At 38.5% G+C, this 19,117-nt stretch overlaps 1 protein-coding gene across 5 annotated transcripts in view; it reads right to left on the reverse strand.

Moving 5' to 3' along the window:
• The window catches only part of CRY1 (cryptochrome circadian regulator 1), a 109,982-nt gene that overhangs the window by 10,975 nt on the left and 79,890 nt on the right, over window positions 1-19,117 (reverse strand). For all 5 annotated transcript variants that reach the window (XM_063615211.1, XM_055236782.2, XM_055236781.2 and 2 more), the window contains exon 3: window positions 2,813-2,955. In XM_063615211.1, coding sequence (XP_063471281.1) covers window positions 2,813-2,955 — 143 coding nt within the window. The remainder of the gene's footprint in view (window positions 1-2,812; window positions 2,956-19,117) is intronic.

The raw sequence follows: 19,117 nt of genomic DNA on the forward strand, positions 1-19,117 counted from the left end.
GAATCTCAATCATCAATAAAAACTAAACCAGGTTGATAATTATATGAAAGAGTAATCAGCAGGTCTCATTTAGGAAAAATAAATTTTATTGTATATATTTGAGTTTACAACACATTATGGGATACATGTAGATAGTAAAATGGTTACTATAGTGAAGCAGATTAACATATTTATAATCTCATATAGTTACTTTTTTGTATGTGTGTGACAAAAGCAGCTAAAATCTACTTATTTGATAAAAATTCCAAATAAAAGACAATTTTATTAACTAAAATCCTTACTCTGTACACTAGACCTCTAGTGTTGTTCATCTTACATAACTTCTACTTTGTATCCTTGGACCTACATTCCTGATATGGTTTGGCTGTGCCCCCACCAAAATCTCATCTTGAGTTGTAACTCCCACAATTCCCACATGTCATGTGAGGGACCCTGTGGGAGGTAACTGAATCATGGGGGCAGATCTTTCCCGTGCTGTTCTCATGATAGTGAGTAAGTCTCACAAGATCTGATGGTTTTTAAAAGGGGGAGTTGCCCTGCACAAGCTCCCTCCTTGCCTGCTGCCACCCATGTAAGACATGACTTGCTCCTCCTTGCCTTCCACCATGATTGTGAGGCCTTCTGAGCCATGTGGAACTGTAAGTCCATTAAACCTCTTTCTTTTGTAAATTGCCCAGTCTCAGGTATGTCTTTATTAGCATCGTGAAAATGGACTAAAACAATTACCCTACTTCCTTCAGCAAATTTTATAAATTTGGATTCTATATTACTGTGGTGACAATTACTTCCTATTTTCTATTGTGCTAATGAAGGCATGAGAGATGTCAGCATATGTATCTATGTCACATACTTAGAACACATAAGCCCCCAAATTTCAAGTTATTTAAATTTAAGTATCTTTTTATTTACTTCTGATCACTAATTACCTCAATCAAGTATTAATTTAAAAAAAATAACTAGCTTTGCCAATGGTAGTTTAGATTAAGTTTAGATACTATTTTGGAATAACTACTCTTTTTCACTATGGCCATTTGCTTAGCATTTGGCCTTAATAAAAAATGACAGGTGAAATCCAATTCCATCATTTTATAGATGTGAAAACAGGCCTACCAGAAGAGTTAAGTAAACTAGTCAAGGTCATATAACTGATAAATGGCAAATCAAGGTTTTCTTAGTGTATTTTAGTGTATTTTTCATTATACAATACGTAGTGATGTATCAACTACAGATACATACAGAAAATAATACAGAAAGCAATCACCATAAAAGATATCCTGTTTAAGTAAATTTTGCTTCGGTGTATTTTTAATTTATTCATAGGGTTGCAATGAATTTTGCTGAATGTAATGATACCACAATAATACTACTGAGGACATTGTTAATTACACAACAGTAGCAAAATGAGAATCTTAGGACAAAACATTTTCTATATGTTACATTTTAATATGATAGATTACATATAGTAAATATTCACATTCAATCCAATAAACACTTAAGTTTTTTTTTTGTTTTTTTTTTGAGATGGAGTCTCACTCTGTTGCCCAGGCTGGAATGCAGTGGTGCTATCTTGGCTCACTGCAACCTCTGCTTCCCAGGTTCAAGTGATTCTCCTACCTCAGCCTCCCAAGTAGCTGGATTACGGGCACCTGCCACTATGCCTGGCTAATTTTTGTATTTTTAGTAGAGATGGGGGTTTCACCATTTTGGCCAGGCTGGTCTTGAACTCCTGACCTTGTGATCCACCTGCCTCGGCCTCCCAAAGTGCTGGGATTACAGGCGTGAGCCATCGCGCCTGGCCTAAACACTGAATTTTATGCATAACACTAAGTCTCCCACTTAGAAGCAATTGCTTTTATCCTGTTTTGCCCCCTCCTTGCTATGAGCTCCCTAAAGTTAAGCAAATTGGTGAGCTCAAAGGCAAGATTATTAAAAGATACATGAATTCTAGCTTAGTATCAAGTAAGACCTTTGTCTGAATCAAATCATGGTTTTTTGATACATTTAAAATGTGAAATCAAATCAACTAGTTTGTCATGTTACAGAATTTGTTTTACTAACTTGATAAAATATATAAATTACTAAAAAAGTAAAATGATTTAAAAGGTAAATAAATTATAAGATTTCAGTACTTAAAAGGACAATGGTATGCCAAAAGTTTTAAAAAGTTAAGTTTTATAGACCTCTAAGACTCATAGCATATAATACTCCCTAAATTTAAGTTTGACCACAGAATTTCTGTGGGACAAAGCATCACCAAGGACTGGTGTTGGAAGAAATACACTTCGAGAAATATTCTATTATGCCATTGTTCAGAGGACTACAGCTATGCAATGTTACATTACATCCAATTTGCATCTGGATTTAAAATCCAGACAGACAAGATAGATATACATGAAATAAGATAACATTAAACAAGCATATAAATATGTCAAGGCAATTTATAACTATGTATAACTATAAAATTGATAATGCTAAGAGCCCAGAAAGACAAGATCACAGAAGGCTGAGTTAAGAGTAGTCAAGGAAAATTCGGTAACAGTCTTAATCCATAATAGTTTTGAAATTGAAATGCTGATACCTGTCATTGGGTCAATAGCGGCTAAATAAAATGCTAAGGATTTGACATATGTTCACTTAATTCTCCCATAACTCTGTGAAGTACATGTTATTTCTACTTTATAAACCTCAGTTAAAAACTTATCTATGTAGTTAATACCACCAAACTATATACTTAAAAATGGTTAAGATGGTAAATATTATGTTACACGCATTTTCCCACAGTAAAAAAAAAATTAGAAAAAAAAGGACTCACTTGTCTAGGTCATATAATGTATGTGAAATTCTTACAATGACTTCTACTCCAGCTTCAGTTGCCAGTTTCTTAATAGCTGCATCTCGTTCCTTTCCAAAGGGCTCAGAATCATACTCAATTGAAAGTTTAGTAATGTTCCATTCCTAAAGTAAGAGAAAGGGGAACAATGTACACCAATTTTAATAGTTATTTTTTCTATTATAACAAAAAGTGAAAAAGCTGAAAATCTACACATCAAAGGATTATACATAAATCAAACTTTGAATATGCAGGAAAAAGTAAACAATTTATCAATTAAAAAATACATAAGTAACAAATGTATAACCCATTAGATTCTAGGCATTATGCTAGGCAACAGACAATCTAGCAAAGCAATATGCTTAAAACCAGCTCTTATACTAAATGTGTTTGTAGAGCACTTTACTTTTTCAAATTACTCATACTTACATTACATACTTTCATTTGAGCCTCAAAACAACACTCAGAGTTTGGCACTTTGGTTAGTATTTCCATTTTGGAGATAAGTTTATTTTTAAAACTTAGGGACCTGCCAGAGTTCACAGAGAGCCAGACCACCTGAATTTATGTCTGTTGAGTCTAAGAACTGGTCTTTAACTAACCTTTGATAGTTGATATGGTATAAGCTGCCTGGCTGAGGTCGTGTGTGTGTGTGTGTGTGTGTGTGTGTGTGTAAATATTTTCTTTCTGATTACTAAAAAATGTTAACCGAAAAATTTGGAGACGGTAATAATAATAGCAGTTACTTATTATCAGGAGCTATGTTAATAAGCTCTGTACATCTCCTTATACTGATTTTAAATGAGGAAACTGTGACTTAAGGGAATTGATTTTTCTTAAGGAGAAAGTTTTTTTTTATTCTAAGCCTATTCTGATTTATCTCATAAAGAAAAAATTCCACCATTATTTAACTGCCTATACGGTAACATACTATAATTCACCAAACACCTCCAGATTAGACAAGGGCTATTCCAATGGTGGGTTTAAAAAAATTGCTATTCTAGGCCGGGTGTGGTGGCTCATGCCTGTAATCCTAGCACTTTGGGAGGCCGAGGTGGGTGGATCACCTGAGGTCAGTAGTTCAAGACCAGCCTGGCCAACATGGTGAAACCCTGTCTCTACTAAAAATAAAAACATTAGCTGGGTGTGGTGGCACATGCCTGTAATCCCAGCTACTCGGGAGGCTGAGGAAGTAGAATCACTTGAACTCAGGAGGTGGAGGTTGCAGTGAGCTGAGATCGTGTCACTGCACTCCAGCCTGAGCGATGGGAGCAAGGCTCCATCTTAAAAAAAAAATGCTATTATAAACTTTACAGTATATATCTTTACCTTTATGCACACATCTTACAAATTTTAGGGTATTTATCCAATTTTTTCCTAGAAATAATCCCTTGAAAAACAACTGATGGGTCAAAGATAAGCACATTCAAAATTCTGATAGGCTGTCAAATTATGTACCAGAAAGACTGTACAAATTTACATTCCCATCAGCAGTACACCTAAGTGCTTGATCTCCACACACTTGCCAATAATATGTATTAGTAATTTTTTTTTTTTTTTTTTAAGATGACATGTCACTTTGTCCCCCAGGCTGAAGTGCAGTGGCATGATCTCGGCTCACTGCAACCTCCGCCTCCCAGGTTCAAACGATTCTCCTGCCTCAGCCTCCCGAGTAGCCGGGATTAAAGGCACACACCACCACAACTAGCTACTTTTTGTATTTTCAGTAGAGACAGCGTTTTGCCATCTTGGCCAGGCTGGTCTCAAACTCCTGACCTCCATCTACCTCGGCCTCCCAAAGTGCTGGGATTACAGGTGTGAGCCACCATGCCCAGCCAGTAATTGTTTTTAAATGTCTGCTAAACTACTAGGAAAAAAATAATATCTCATTAAAAATTTTTTCCTTTCTTAAAAGTCCTGAAGAGTGCACATCAAGAAATTAAGTGCTGTTGACTTTGAGGAATAGAATTTGAGCGTGTAAATAAGATAACTTTTACATTCTGCTGTATTACTCAGATTTGTTAGTACAAACTTGCTATTTTTGAAATTTAAAAATAAAACTAAGATGCGAATAGAAAAGCATTCTATTTCTTTGTTTTATAGTGAGGTAGCATAGAATAGTTTAAAAACACAGGATCTAACAAGTTAGACTTCCTAAGTTCAAAGACTGGCTCAACTACTTAGGCAAACTGCTAAACTCTCCATGCCTGTTTCCTAGTCTATAAAATGGGTAGAATAAGTAAGGTGCAGAGAGAGTGCCTAGCACATAATAAACCCTATGTAAGTATTTGCTACAGTGAAGTGAAAAAATTAACCATATTATTGGGTTGCTAAAGAATTAAATAACATAATGCATATAGAGTGTTGAGGACAGAGCACAGTGCATAGCAAACCCTCAGTGAATGACAGGAATTCTTTTTCTTTTCTTTTTTTTTTTTTTAAGAGTTAGGCTCCCATTCTGTTGCCCAAGCTGGAGTGCAATGGTGCAATCATAGCTCACTGCAACCTCAGACTCCAGGACTTGAGCAATTCTCCCACCTCAACCTCCCGAGTAGCTAGGACTACAGGCGTGCACCACCATACCCAGCTAACTTAATTTTTTTTTTTTTTCGTAAAGACAGGGTCTCACTATATTGCCCAAGCTAGTCTCAAAATCCTGGCCTCAACAGATCCTCCTGCTTCGGCCTCCCAATGTGCTGGGATTACAGACGAGAGCCAATGTGCCTAGCGTGATTTAATACTGTTTTTTGAAAAATATTATTTTAAATCTTAGGTAGTAAATACTGAAGTGAGTCAATAAATAACACTTCCTGCCCCTTTTCCTTCTTGAGTTCAGTCACGTAAGCTGGGGGCTAAAGATAAAAATATCAGCCATATTATTAGCAAAGCTAATAGAAATAGTAGAAAACATACTAGGTTTCAGGGCAGTTAAACTTGCTAATATTATTTCACTGCTGAATCAAACAGATTTACCTACTCAATCATAAGCAGCACCTCCCTGCAGTGTGGGCTTTCTCTATAAAATGTATTACATAGAAGAGGAGAACATAACGTGTGCTCTCTACAACTAAAAGAAAAGGAGCCGTCTGAGCTAAACTAGCCCAGCTCCTTCTCCTAAACTCACCAATGAGATCATTCACTTTTCCTTCCCTGGGGATAAATTAGTGAACATCTCTCCACAAGAAAAATGAAAATCTAGGGAAGAGAAAGTTTCCTCAACATTAAATGCATTCATTAATACACTAAATATTTATTGTAATTCTATGACAGATACTATGCTAGATGACCCTCTCCTGGAGCTTATTGAGAAAGAGTGGCAATACAGAGGTAAATTAATGAATACGTAACTATTAGGGAAAAAAAAATGCTATGATAGAGAATACGGGGATGGGGTCTGAGGTGGTAAGCTAATAATCCACACTCTGTCTTCCAGACTGCACTGGCTAGACTTCAAGTAAGTTGTAAAAGCAAATATCCTTGTTTTTTCCTATCTTGGGTAGAATGCATTCAGTGTTTCACCTTTAAGTATGATTTTGTGTTTTTTTGTACACTTCCTTTATCAAATTGCTATTTAGCACTTGATATGGTTTGGCTGTGTCCTCGCCCAAATCTCATTTTGAATTGCAGCTCCCATAATCCCCACATGTCATGGGAGGGACCCAGTGGGAGGTAACTGAATCATGGGGGCAGGTTTCACCCGTGCTGTTCTCATGATAGTGAGTAAGTCTCACGAGGTCTGATGGTTTTTTAAAGGGCAGTTCCCCTACACATGCTCTCTTGCCTGCTGCCATGTAACATGTGCCTTTGCTCCTCCATCTTCCACTAGGATTGTGAGGCCTCCCCAGTCATGTGAAACTGTGAGTCAATTAAATCTCTTTCCTTTATAAATTACCCAGTCTCAGGTATGTCTTTATTAGCAGTGTGAGAACAAACCAATACAGCACTTTAAAAAATTTCTAGTTAGCTAAAAGACCTTTTTAAAAAGTATACATGGGTGCTGAATTATGTCAGATGCTTTCTCTTCATCTGTTAATTTCTCTTTTCCTTTATCCTATTAATCCAGTAGGTTATATTAATTGATTTTTTTTAATGCTCAACCAACTTTGTATTCATGAGATAAACCCCACTTGATCCTGAAGTAGTAGTATTTTAAAATATAGCAGGCTATATATACATATATATATACAGTGGCTTACACCAGTGAGCTCTTTGGGAGGCTAAGGCAGGCGGATAGCCTGAGCTCAGGAGTTTGAGACCACTCTGGGCAACATGGTGAAACCCCGTCTCCAATTAAGATACAACAATTAGCCAGATGTGGTGGTGGTTGCCTGTAATTCCAGCTACTCAGGAGGCTGAGGCAGGAGAATTGCTAGAACCTGGGAGGTAGAGGTTGTAGTGAGTCAAGATTGTACCACTGCACTCCAGCCTGGGCGACAGAGCGAGACTCCATCTCAGAAAAAAAAAAGAAAAAAAAAAAGAAAAAAAAAAAATATAGCCAGGTTCGTGGCCGGGTACGGTGGCTCATACCTGTAATTCCAGCACTTTGGGAAGTCAACATGGGAGGATGGCTTGAGCACAGGCGTTCGAGCTCAGCCTAGGTAACGTAATGAGACTACCTAGCGTCTTTACAAAAAAAACTTTTTTTAAATAAAAAATATTGCTAGATTCAATTTAGTGATTTCTGAGTCTTTGTTTACGGGGGACACTTGGCTATACTTTAAATTTTTTCTTAAACTGTCCTTGTCAGGTTTTGGTATCAGGGTTATGCTGTCCTCATAAAATGAGTTGGGAGGTAATCTCAATCTTGTTTTCTGAAAGAGTTTAAGAAGGAACTATTTCCTTCTTAAATATGTGATATAACTCAAAATAAAGCCATCTAAGGGCTTGAAGTTTATTTATGGGAAGGTTTTTAATTATAAATTCAATTTCTTTAAGAGATATAGGGCTATTCAGGTTTTCTTTTTCTTCTCATGAGAGTTCTAGTAAGTTATATCTTTCAAGTAATTTTTTCATTTCATCTCAGATGTATAATTTATTGGCATTATAGTGCTTACGATATTCTTTACTATGCTTTTAAAGTTTGGAGAATCTCTAGTGATGTCCTCTCTCTTATTCCTGATATAGGTAACGTGTATTTTCTTTCTTTTTTGTCTGAATCAGTATTGTTAAGAGTTTATCAATTTTATTAATGTTTTCAAAGAACCAGTTTTTGGCTTTGTTGACTAACAGGAGACAAAAATCACATCAGCAATTTGAACATGAAAAATTTACAAGGGCAACTCATTTTATTGTGCTTTGCTTTATTGCGCTTCTCAGATATTATACATTTTATAAATCAACGGCTAATGGTAACCCTGCACTAAGCAATTCTATTGGTGCCATTTTCCCAACAGCATGTGCTCACCTCGTGTCTCTGTGTCACATTTTATCAATTCTCACAGTATTTCAAACTTTTTCATTATTATATCTGTTATGATAACCTGTGATCTCTTTTTAACAGATGTGGTCTCACTGTATCACCCAGGCTGGTCTTGAAATCCTGGCCTCAAGTGATCCTCCCATTTCAGCCTCCTGAGTAGCTGGCACTACAGGTACCAGTCACTATACCCAGCTTTTATCAGAGATCTCTGATGCTACTATTGTAATTGTTTTGGGGTGCCATGAACTGCACCCATAAAAGAGGGTGAACTTAATTGATAAATATAGTGTGGTCTGTCTCCCCTACCCAGCCTTTCCACCATCTCTCTCTCCCTCTCTCCCTCTCCTCAGGCCTCCTTATTCCCTGAGACAACAATATTGAAATTAGGCCAATTAGTAACCTTACAATGGTCTCTAAGTGTTCAAGTGAAACGAAGAGTCACACATCTCTCACTTTCAACCAAAAGCTAGAAATAAGCTTAGTGAGGAAGGCATGTTGAAAGCTGAGACAGGCCAGGCTGGGCACGGTGGCTGACACCTGTAATCCCAGCACTTTGGGAGGCCAAGGCAGGCGGATCACGAGGTCAGGAGTTCCAGACCAGCCTGGCAACATAGTAAAACCCCGTCTCTACTAAAAAAACAAAAAAACAAAACAAAACAAAAAACTGCGCATGGTGGTGTGTGCCTGTAATACCAGCTACTCGGGAGGCTGAGGCAGGAGAATCATTTGAACCCGGGAGGCGGAGGTTGCAGTGAGCTGAGATTGAGCCATTGCAGTCCAGCCTGGGCAACAGCGCAAGACCGTGTCTCGACACACACAAAAAAAGAAAGCTGAGACAGGCCAAAAGCTAGGCCATTTGCACCAGCTAGCCAAGATGTCTACACAAAGGAAAAGTTCTTGAAGGAAATTAAAAGTGCTACTCCAATGAACACATGAATCATAAAAAAACAAAGCAGCCTTAATGGTGACATGGAGAAAACTTTAGGGGTCTGGATAGAAGATCAGACCAGATACAATACTCCCTTAAAGCACAGTCCTAATCCAGAGAGAGGCCCTAACACTCTTCGATTCTGTGAAGGGTGAGAGAGGTGAGAAAGCTGCAGAAGGAAAGTTGGAAGCTGGCAGAGGTTGGTTCATCAGGTTTAAGCAAAGAAGCTGTCTCCATAACCTAAAAGTACAAAGTGAAGCAGCAAGTGCTGGGTGGAGAAGCTGTAGCAGGTTATCCAGATCTATCTAAGATAATGAATTAAGGTGGTTATACTAAACTACAGATTTTCAGTGTTGATGATGCAGCCTTCTATTGGAAGAAGATGTCATCTAGGACTTTCATAGCTAGACAGAAAAAGTCAATGCCAGGCCAGGCGCTGCGGCTCATGCCTGTAATCCCAGCACTTTGGGAAGCTGAGGCAGGCAGACGCTTGAGGTCAGGAGTTCGAGACCAGTCTGGCCAACATGGTGAAACCCTGTCTCTACTAAAAATACAAAAATTAGCCGGGCATGGTGGTACACGCCTGCAGTCCAAGCTACTCAGGAGGCTGAGGCAGGAGAATCACTTGAGCCCAGGAGGCGAAAGCTGCAGTGAGCCAAGATCGTGCCACTGCACTGCAGCGTGGGTGACTCCGTCTCAAAAATAAAAAAAGAAGAAAAAGTCAGTGCCTAGCTTCAAAGCTTCAAAGGACAGGCTGACTTTCTTATGAGGGGTTAACATAGCTGGTGACTTCAAGTTGAAGCCAGTTCTCATTGCCCATTCTAAAACTCCTAGGGCCCTTGAGAATTATGCTAAATCTACTCTGCATGTGCTCTATAAATGGAACAAAGCCTGGATGACAGCACATGTGTTTACAACATGGTTTATAAATATTTTAAGCTCTCTGTTGAGACCTACTGCTCAGAAAGACTCCTTTAAAAATATCACTGCTCACAGACAACGCACTTGGTCATCCAAAAGTTCCAATGGAGATTTATTAGGGTGATTAACATTGTTTTCATTCCTACCAATGTAACATCAATTCTGCAGCCCATGGATCAAGGAGTAATTCTGACTTTCAAGTTTTATTAAGAAACACATTTTGTAAGGCTATAGCTGCCATAGACAGTGATTCTTTTGATGGGTCTGAGCAAAGTAAATTGAAAACCTTTGGAAAGGATTCCCAATTCTAGATGCCAATAAGAACATTTGTGATTCATGGGAGGAGGTTAAAATATCAACATTAACAGCAATTTGGAAGAAGCTGATTCCAGTCCTCATGGATGACTCTGAGGGGTTCAAGACTTCAGTGGAGGAAGGAACTACAAATGTGGTAGAAATAGCAATAGAACTAAAACTAGAAGTGGAGCCTGAGGATGTGACTGAATTACTGCAATCTCATGATAAAACTTGAATGGATGAGGAGCTGCTTTCTATGGATGAGCAAGAAAGTGGTTTCCTGAAATGGAATCTACTCCTGGTGAAGATGCTGTGAACATCATCAAAATGACAACAAAGGATTTAGGATATAACACAAATTTAGTTGATGAAGCAGTGGCAGGGTTTGAGGATTGACTCCAATTTTTAAAGTTGTACTGTGGGTAAAATGCTATTAAACAGCATTGCATGCTATAGAGAAATCTCTGGTGAAAGGAAGAGTCAATTGATGTGGCAAACTTCATTACTGTCTTAAAAAACTGCCATAGCCACAACCATCAGCAACCACTACCCTGATGAGCCAGTAGTCACCAGCACTGAGGCAAGAACCTCCACCAGCAAAAAAGATTATGACTTGCTGAAGGCTTAGATGATCACTAGCATTTTTTTAGCAATAAAATATCTTTAATTAAGGTGTGTATTTTTTTTTAGTCATAATGCTACTGCACACAGAAAAGACTACAGAATAGTATAAAGACAACTTTTATATATATGCACTGGAAAACAAAAATTTGTGACTTGCTTTATTGTGATGTTTGCTTTATTGCAATATTTACTTTATTGTGGTGGTCTCGAACCAAACTTGTAACATCTCCCAAGTATGCCTGTATCAAGAATTGTAATTGTTAGCTACTAAAGGTGGTCAACAATGACAAGGAGTAAAACAGGAGATAAGGCTACACTTCAGTATGGTAGGTAGTAGCCACTAGGCCACGTGTGGCTTCTGGGCACTGAAATGTGACTAGCTGGCACTGAGATGAGCTGGAAATATAAAATACACATAAAATTTCAAGAACTTCATATTTTTTAAAACTGTGTTTAAAATAAGCTATTTTAAAAGATAAAATAGCTTATTAATACTTTTATATAGAATATTTTAGATATACTGTTGAATAAATCATTAAAATTAATTTCACCTGTTTCTTTTTACTTTTTTAATGCGGCTATTAGAAAACTTTAAATTTAACATGACTTCTATTAGATGGTACTGCTCTAAGGTGTTCAAAAGTACCAATTGCAGAAAGCAGCTGCCACCTCCATGTGGAGGGAAAATAAACAAGGAATGAATAAAAAACTTAACAAAAGCTCCCTCCACCAAGCTACTGAGATTCACGGCTCATTGGATGGAGCGTGCTGCCACAAGAACACACAACCTTCCCTGTAAAGAAACTTACCAGAGGGCAATGACTAAAACTGTTTCATACCAATAACCTGCTGGTTGGCTGAGAAACTTCCTGGTAGGTATGGGCTAACTGGAGGTGATCTGTAGAAGCTGTCCACCAGGTGGCATAGAAACTTATCAGAGGGTATAAATAGGCTTACACAGAAATTCACCAGAGGGTGTATGTAGGCTGTGGCTGGTTCAGGAGGGCTGCTGAGGTGAATGCTACTGATCCTCCTGCATAGTCATCTGCTGGCCCAGGGAAAAAAAGCACAAGTATATCAAGAAGAAAAGCTTCTTCTCTCTTGCTGTGACCTTGCAGAGCACCACCAACAATATCTTTTGATAAAGCCTAATATCTAGCCAGCTGGCAAAGGAGAAATGTTTACAGTGTCCAGCTCCAGTATCACACAGTAGGGCAGGGAAGGGTGGGTTTGGCACTAAGAAATAATAAACTAATTAATGCATACTGATTTTCTTCATTGTTTTCTATTTAATTGATTCCCATTCCTCTTTATTTTTTGTTTTCTTTCTACTACTTACTATTGGTTTAATGTGTTCTTTTTCTATCTTTAAGGTAGAAACTTAGTTCTTGATTTTTCCTTTTCTAATATAATATTGAAAGCTATAATATTAATTTTCCTCTAAGCACTGCTTTAGCTGCATTCTGTAAATTTTGATATACAGTCCTCCCTTGGTATCTGCAGGAAATCTGTTCCAGGACCCCTTGTGGATACCAAAATTCACAAATGCTCAAGTCCATTATATAGAATGGTGTAGCATTAGGATATAACCTGGGTGTATCTATACATATATTTTGTGTGGTTTTTTTTGTTTCTATTTTTTTAGACAGAGTCACACTCTGTTGCACAGGCTGGAGCGCAGTGGTACAATCTCGGCTCACTGCAACCTCTGCCTCCTGGGTTCAAGTGTTTCTCCTGCCTCAGCCTCCCAAGTAGCTGGGATTACAGGTATGCACCACCATTCCCAGCTAATTTTTGTATTTTTAGTAGAGACGGGGTTTCACCATGTTGGTCAGGCTGGTCTTGCACTCCTGACCTTGTGATCCGCCGGCCTCGGCCTCCCAAAGTGCTGGGATTACAGGCATAAGCCACCACGCCCAGCCTTTAGAGACTTTATTTTCTCAATTCTCTAACGGGTTCAAACAAAATAAGAGGGAAAAAAACCTCTATAATTTTGTGTCACATTCACTTTCATCTCATTGTTAATATCGGAAACAATGATCTATTGTGAGTTTTTATATCTTAACCAGAGATGGAAGTCCCTATCTACTTTTTTTTTTTTTTTTTTTTTTTTGAGACAAGGTCTCACTCTGTTGCCCAGGCTGGAGTGCAGTGGCATGAATATAGCTCACTGCAGCATTAACCTCCTGAGTTCAAGTGATCCTCCCACCGCAGCCTCCTGAGTAGCTAGGACCACAGGCATGTGCCACCATACCCAGCTAATTTTTTTTTTTTTTTGGAGACGGAGTCTCGCTCTGTCACCCAGGCTGGAGTGCAGTGGCGCAATCTCGGCTCACTGCAAGCTCCGCCTCCCGGGTTCATGCCATTCTCCTGCCTCAGCCTCTCCCAGTAGCTGGGACTACAGGCGCCCGCCACCACGCCCGGCTAGTTTTTTGTATTTTTAGTAGAGACGGGGTTTCACCATGGTCTCGATCTCCTGACCTCGTGATTCACCCGCCTCAGCCTCCCAAAGTGCTGGGATTACAAGCGTGAGCCACCGCGCCTGGCCACCCAGCTAATTTTTAAAAATTTTTGTAGAGATGGGGTCTCAGCATGTTGTCCAGGCTTATCTACTCGTTAGAGCAGGTTTTTATTTTAAGCAACATGTAGTTACCTTTGAATTTCAATACCTGGATTTAACAGTAAGACTGCAAATGACACCAACATATTTTCATTTGAGTAAGTGAATATTCACTTTGCAATTTGTTTTGAGAGAGGGTCTTGCTCTGTCGTCCAGGCTGGAGTAGAGTCGCATGACCTCGGCTCACTGCAGTCTCCAACCTTCCAGGCTAAAGTGATCCTCCTACCTCAGCCACTGGAGTAGCTGGGACTACAGGTGTATGCTACCATGCCCAGCTAATTTTTAAAATTTTCTGTAGAGACAGAGTCTCACTATGTTGCCCAGGCTGGTCTCAAACTCCTGGGCTCAAGCACTTGGCAATTTTAAGCACTAAGATTTGTATCTATTTTTGTGTATCACAATTACTTGTTAATCAGAAAGGATAACATGAACAACTAAATGAATATAAAGTTCTTGGCTGGGCGTGGTGGCTCACGCCTGTAATCCCAGCACTTTGGGAGGCAAAGGCAGGTAGACTTAAGGTCTGGAGTTCGAGACTAGCCTGGCCAACATGGTGAAACCTCATCTCAACTAAAAACACAAAAATTAGCTGGGCATGGTGGCGCACTCCTGTAGTCCCAGCTACTCGGGAGGCTGAGGCACGAGAATCACTTGAACCCAGGAGGTAGAGGTTGCAGTGAGCTGAGATCGTGCCACTGCACTCTAGCCTGGGTGACAAAATGAGACTTGGTCTCAAAAAACAAAAACAAAACAAAACAAAAGAAAGAAATAGCACTCCTGAACAATTAAAAAAAAAAGTTCTTAAGTCATAATTAATATACTGTGAAAATAGGCAATGTAAAATTTGATAGTAAAACTAAAAGTTGTAAATCACATATGTGCTAGGAGAAAGCATTTATTTTTAAATTGACAGTAAATGAAACAGTATAATTGCATAAAAATGTAAAGCTACCTCACAAAATAATCCAAATACAAAGAAGGCAAAACTCTAAAAATTTCCATCCATCCATCCATTATCTTTTCCTTCTGTTTCGTAACTCTAGTCTTAGGGTCTAAACTACTATTTATATACTGAAGAGTCCTAAATTTAGTCCAGACTTCTCCCTAAGCACGAGACTTGAATGCCTTCTCAACATGTACACTAAGATGCCTAAAAGGTATCCCAAACTAAAAATTTATAAAATGAACTTCTTATTTTTTCCTTAAACTTGTTCCTCCATAGTCTTTGTTACTCCATTAACTGGGAATCCATCCTGCCATTAGTCCAGGCTAAACACCTAGAGTCATCCTTGACTCTCACATATCACATATAGGCAAACCTTACAGCCTCTATTTGAAATACATATCCAAAACCCTACCACTCCTCAACACCTCTACAGCTACCCTGGTCCTGGTCATCATCATCTTATTCCTAAATAACTGCCATTGCTTCCTAACCGATCTTTCTGCTTCTGCCTCTACAATATTTCCAATCCCCTGTGTATTCTCCACAAACAGCCAGATAAATTCTTTTAAATCATGAGTTAAATCATGTCACTCTTCTACTCAAAACTCTCCAATGGCATCCATTTCACTCTGAGTAAAGGCTATGATCTGGCTTCCAGCCACCTCTCTGAGGCCATTTCTTCTTTTCACTCACTGTGCTCTAGACACTGGCCTTCTTCTTGTTCCCTAAACAAATCATGCATATGTCTGCTTCTAGGCCTTTGTTAACCACTGTTTCCTCTCCCTTCCATGCTCCTTCCCCATGTTGCAGTTAGCTTAGTGGAATTATTAATTCTCAAAATTCTGTCAGGTAACTGGATGGTTCTTTTATTGGTTTCACTTGGATCTGCTCATGAGGCTGCAATTCACTGGCAGCTTGGCTGGGGCTGGAGTGCCTAAGATAGTCAAACTCACACATCTCAGACTTTGGTGTTGGCTGTTGTTTGGTCCACTATCTATATGTGACCTCCCAAAGTTAGATATTCTACCCCAGGCTTTCTTACATGATAGAAGGAGCATCCTAAGAGGGGAAAAGTAGAAGTTGAAAGGTCACTTAAGGCCTAGGATTTGGAATTCACAATGTCTTCTTTGATACTTGTTTAAAAACAAGTTATAAGGGCAAGTTAGATTCAATGGGGTAGGGAAATAAACTCTACCTTTTGACGGAAAGAGCTGCAAAATATTGTGGATATGATATATCACAACCCAGATGCATGGCTCACTCCTTTCATATGTTTGCTCAAATGTCACCTTATCAGTGAGGCCTTCTATGATTCCATATAAAGTAACTTTCCCTCACCTTGACATTTACTAACCCACATTTTACTCTTCTCTACAGCACATATCACCACCTGACATTGCATGTTTACTTATTTGTTTACTATCTGTCTCCTTCCACTACAGTGTAAGCACCATGAAGATAGAAATTTTTTGTTTGTTTCACTACTGTATCTCCAGTACCTCAGACACAGCCTTGTTTGTATATAGCAGGCACTCAATCAGTATCTGTTGAATACATTCTATCAAGCATGTGTCATGAATTAATAAAGCAAGATCCAAAGTAACTTAAAAAAGCATAATATAAATTTTACTGTTGAAAAATGGTGGCTTCATATGTTCTTTTATTCTGTGATTTTTAACAAAACATTTTATAATGCTTCAGGGTGGCCATCTATAGACTTTAGCCATGTGTCTCTGTTTCTTAGATATAATGAGGCTTGGCACAGCGGCTCATGCCTGTTATCCCAGCACTTTGGGAGGCCAAGGTGGGTGGAGACTCCTGGATCCTGAAGCCAGGAGTTTGAGACCAGCCTGGCCAACTGGTGAAACTCTTTCTTTGCTAAAAATACAAAAATTAGCAAGGTGTGGTAGTGCATGCCCGTATCTCAGCTACTTGGGTGGCTGAGGCACAAGAATGGCTTGAGCCTGGAAGGCAAAGGTTGCAGTGAGCCAAGACAGCACTACTGCACTCCAGCCTGGGCAACAGAGCAAGACTCTCTCTCTCAAAAAAAGAAATAATTAAAAAAAGAAATAAGATACAATGAGAATGTTTTAAAAAAATCTAGATATTAATTATGCACCTAGTCTCTAAAACCAATAATTTAAATTCCTTATTAAAAGTTTCTGCAGGGCCTAGGAAAAGCCATCCTGTTAGCCTATATTAAGTCAGAGTTCAACTTAGAAAAAAAGCTAAGTAAAAAACGCCAGAAAAAATGACAATAGTTTATTAGATACATATGTGTTTACCTATATGTGTATAAAAATGTTCTGACCCATTCCTGAATCTACTCCTTATAAACAGAATAAATTGAGTGAATGACACAGAAGAAAGATACATACTAGGGGAGATATCAGTACTGGAGCCAATGACACAACTATCCCAATTAACTAAGGGTACTGTTACCAGGTCTAAACCAGCCTTACCTCCAATGTGGAAAGCCAGATTAATTACCTATTAAAAATCCTCACTACTTGCTGTACTAGAACCAAAAGACCTGAGACACCAATTAAGTGACTCAGCTAGTTAATGACAGAAGAATCTTCTCCCTCAGAGAAACTGTTGTTGTGATGGTTAGGGTGAAGGTGGGGGACAATATACTTTTAATTGTATATCCTTTTAGCCTTTTTTTTTTTTTTTTAAACACATGCATGTTGAACCTATAAGCAAAAAGTAAAAATCAAAACATCAATTCAATAAAAAAGGAATTAATTCCCTCTATGGCTCTAGATATGGTCAATAAATCTAAAAGGAAGTTTTCATAAATGGCATTTTATACAGACTACTATATGTAGCTAAAGAAAAAATCAGAATAAAATAATAAGTACTATATGTATATGTATGTGTTCATGTATTTGTATATTATGGCCCATGTGGAAACCCATTCCTCTCTGCCAAATTGATAAGATAGGACATCATTTAACTATAGAAGATAGTTTGGCCCAATAGTGTGCTATTTTAGGCAGAAGAAATCTCAAAACAAAGAACACAAAACACTTGCTGGTTTGAAAAATGTTGGTTCAAAAACAAGTAAATAAGAATTTTGTTATTTTAAAGCAACTAGGGCTAGGTGCTATGGCTTATGCCTGTAATCCCAGTACTTTGGGAGGTTGAAGGAGGATTGCCTGAGGCTAGAAGATTGAGACTGGCCTGAGCAACATAGCAAGACTACCAAAAAAAAAAAAAAAATAGCTGAGTACAGTGGTATACAACTGCAGTCTTAGCTACTCAATCCTGTAGTCCTAGGATCACTTGAGCCTAGGAGTTTGAGGCTGCAATGAGCTACGATGGCACCACTGCACTATACAGGCAGGGCAACAGAGCGAAACCCTGTCTCCCCGGCCCCAAACAAAAAAAAGGCAACTCCACTTAGGATTCATTTAATTTATATCAAACAGATTTAGAGATAGGGTTGAAACAATTATCAACACACACTCTTATACTCATGAGTTGCTGATAAATTATTATTATTGCTTCTGATATGCTTTCTTGTTAGAACTCTCCCAAATACCTAGGTTAAATTCTAACTGGATGTATTACAGTTGTGAACACTCTTTATTGAATGTAAACTTTCACTAACATTAAATGTGTCTCTCATACAAGCAAAAAAAAAAAAAAGGCTAAGTAATGTTTATTTGATTCCCAGCACTGGGGATTGATCTTCTTATTCACAGAAAGGAGCTGTTCTCTTCTACATTAAAAAATACAAATAGAAACACTGCTATTTCAAAAATTTGATGAATCAAATGATTCAAGAAGAAGCAGATATACATTTATAAAGTCTAATAGTAGTTGATATGGTTTGGGATCTATGTCCTCACCCAAATCTCAAGTTGAATTATAATCCCCAATGTTGGAAGTGGGGCCTGGTGGGAGGTGATTGGATCATGGGGGCAGATTTCCCCGCTTGGTGCTCTGATAGTGAGTGAGTGCTTGCAAGATCTGTTTTTTTTTTTTTTTTTTTTTTTTTTTTTAAAGTGTGGCACCTCCCTGCTCCTTCTCTCTTCCTCCTGCTCTGGCCATCTGAAGTTCTTACTTCCCCTTTCCCTTCCCCTTCCACCATGATTGTAAGTTTCCTGAGGCCTTCCCAGAAGCCACTATGCTTCCTGCACAGCCTGCAGAACCGTGAGCCAATTAAATCTCTTTTCTTTATAAATTATACAGTCTCAGATATTTCTTTGCAGCAATGCAAGAATGGACTAATACAGTAATAAATAGGAAGGGATGAATATAAAAAGGGCAATGAGGAAACTCAGTTTCTGGTCTGGGCATTTCCATGAGCTAGTTGTATGATCTTGGGCAACTCATTTACTCTCTAGGCCTAATTTTTTCATTTGAAAAAACGGGAAGAGATAAGAGTAGGTATCTTAAACACTTTTAAAGATTTTTAAGATCCTACTCAGCTTTTTAAAAAGCACTACAGTGCCAGGCACGGTGGCTCACACCTGTAATCCCAGCACTTTGGGAGGTCGAGGCAGGCGGATCACCTGAGGTCA

Source organism: Symphalangus syndactylus, chromosome 13 (assembly GCF_028878055.3).
Source record: "Symphalangus syndactylus isolate Jambi chromosome 13, NHGRI_mSymSyn1-v2.1_pri, whole genome shotgun sequence".
Taxonomy (NCBI): Eukaryota; Metazoa; Chordata; class Mammalia; order Primates; family Hylobatidae; genus Symphalangus; species Symphalangus syndactylus.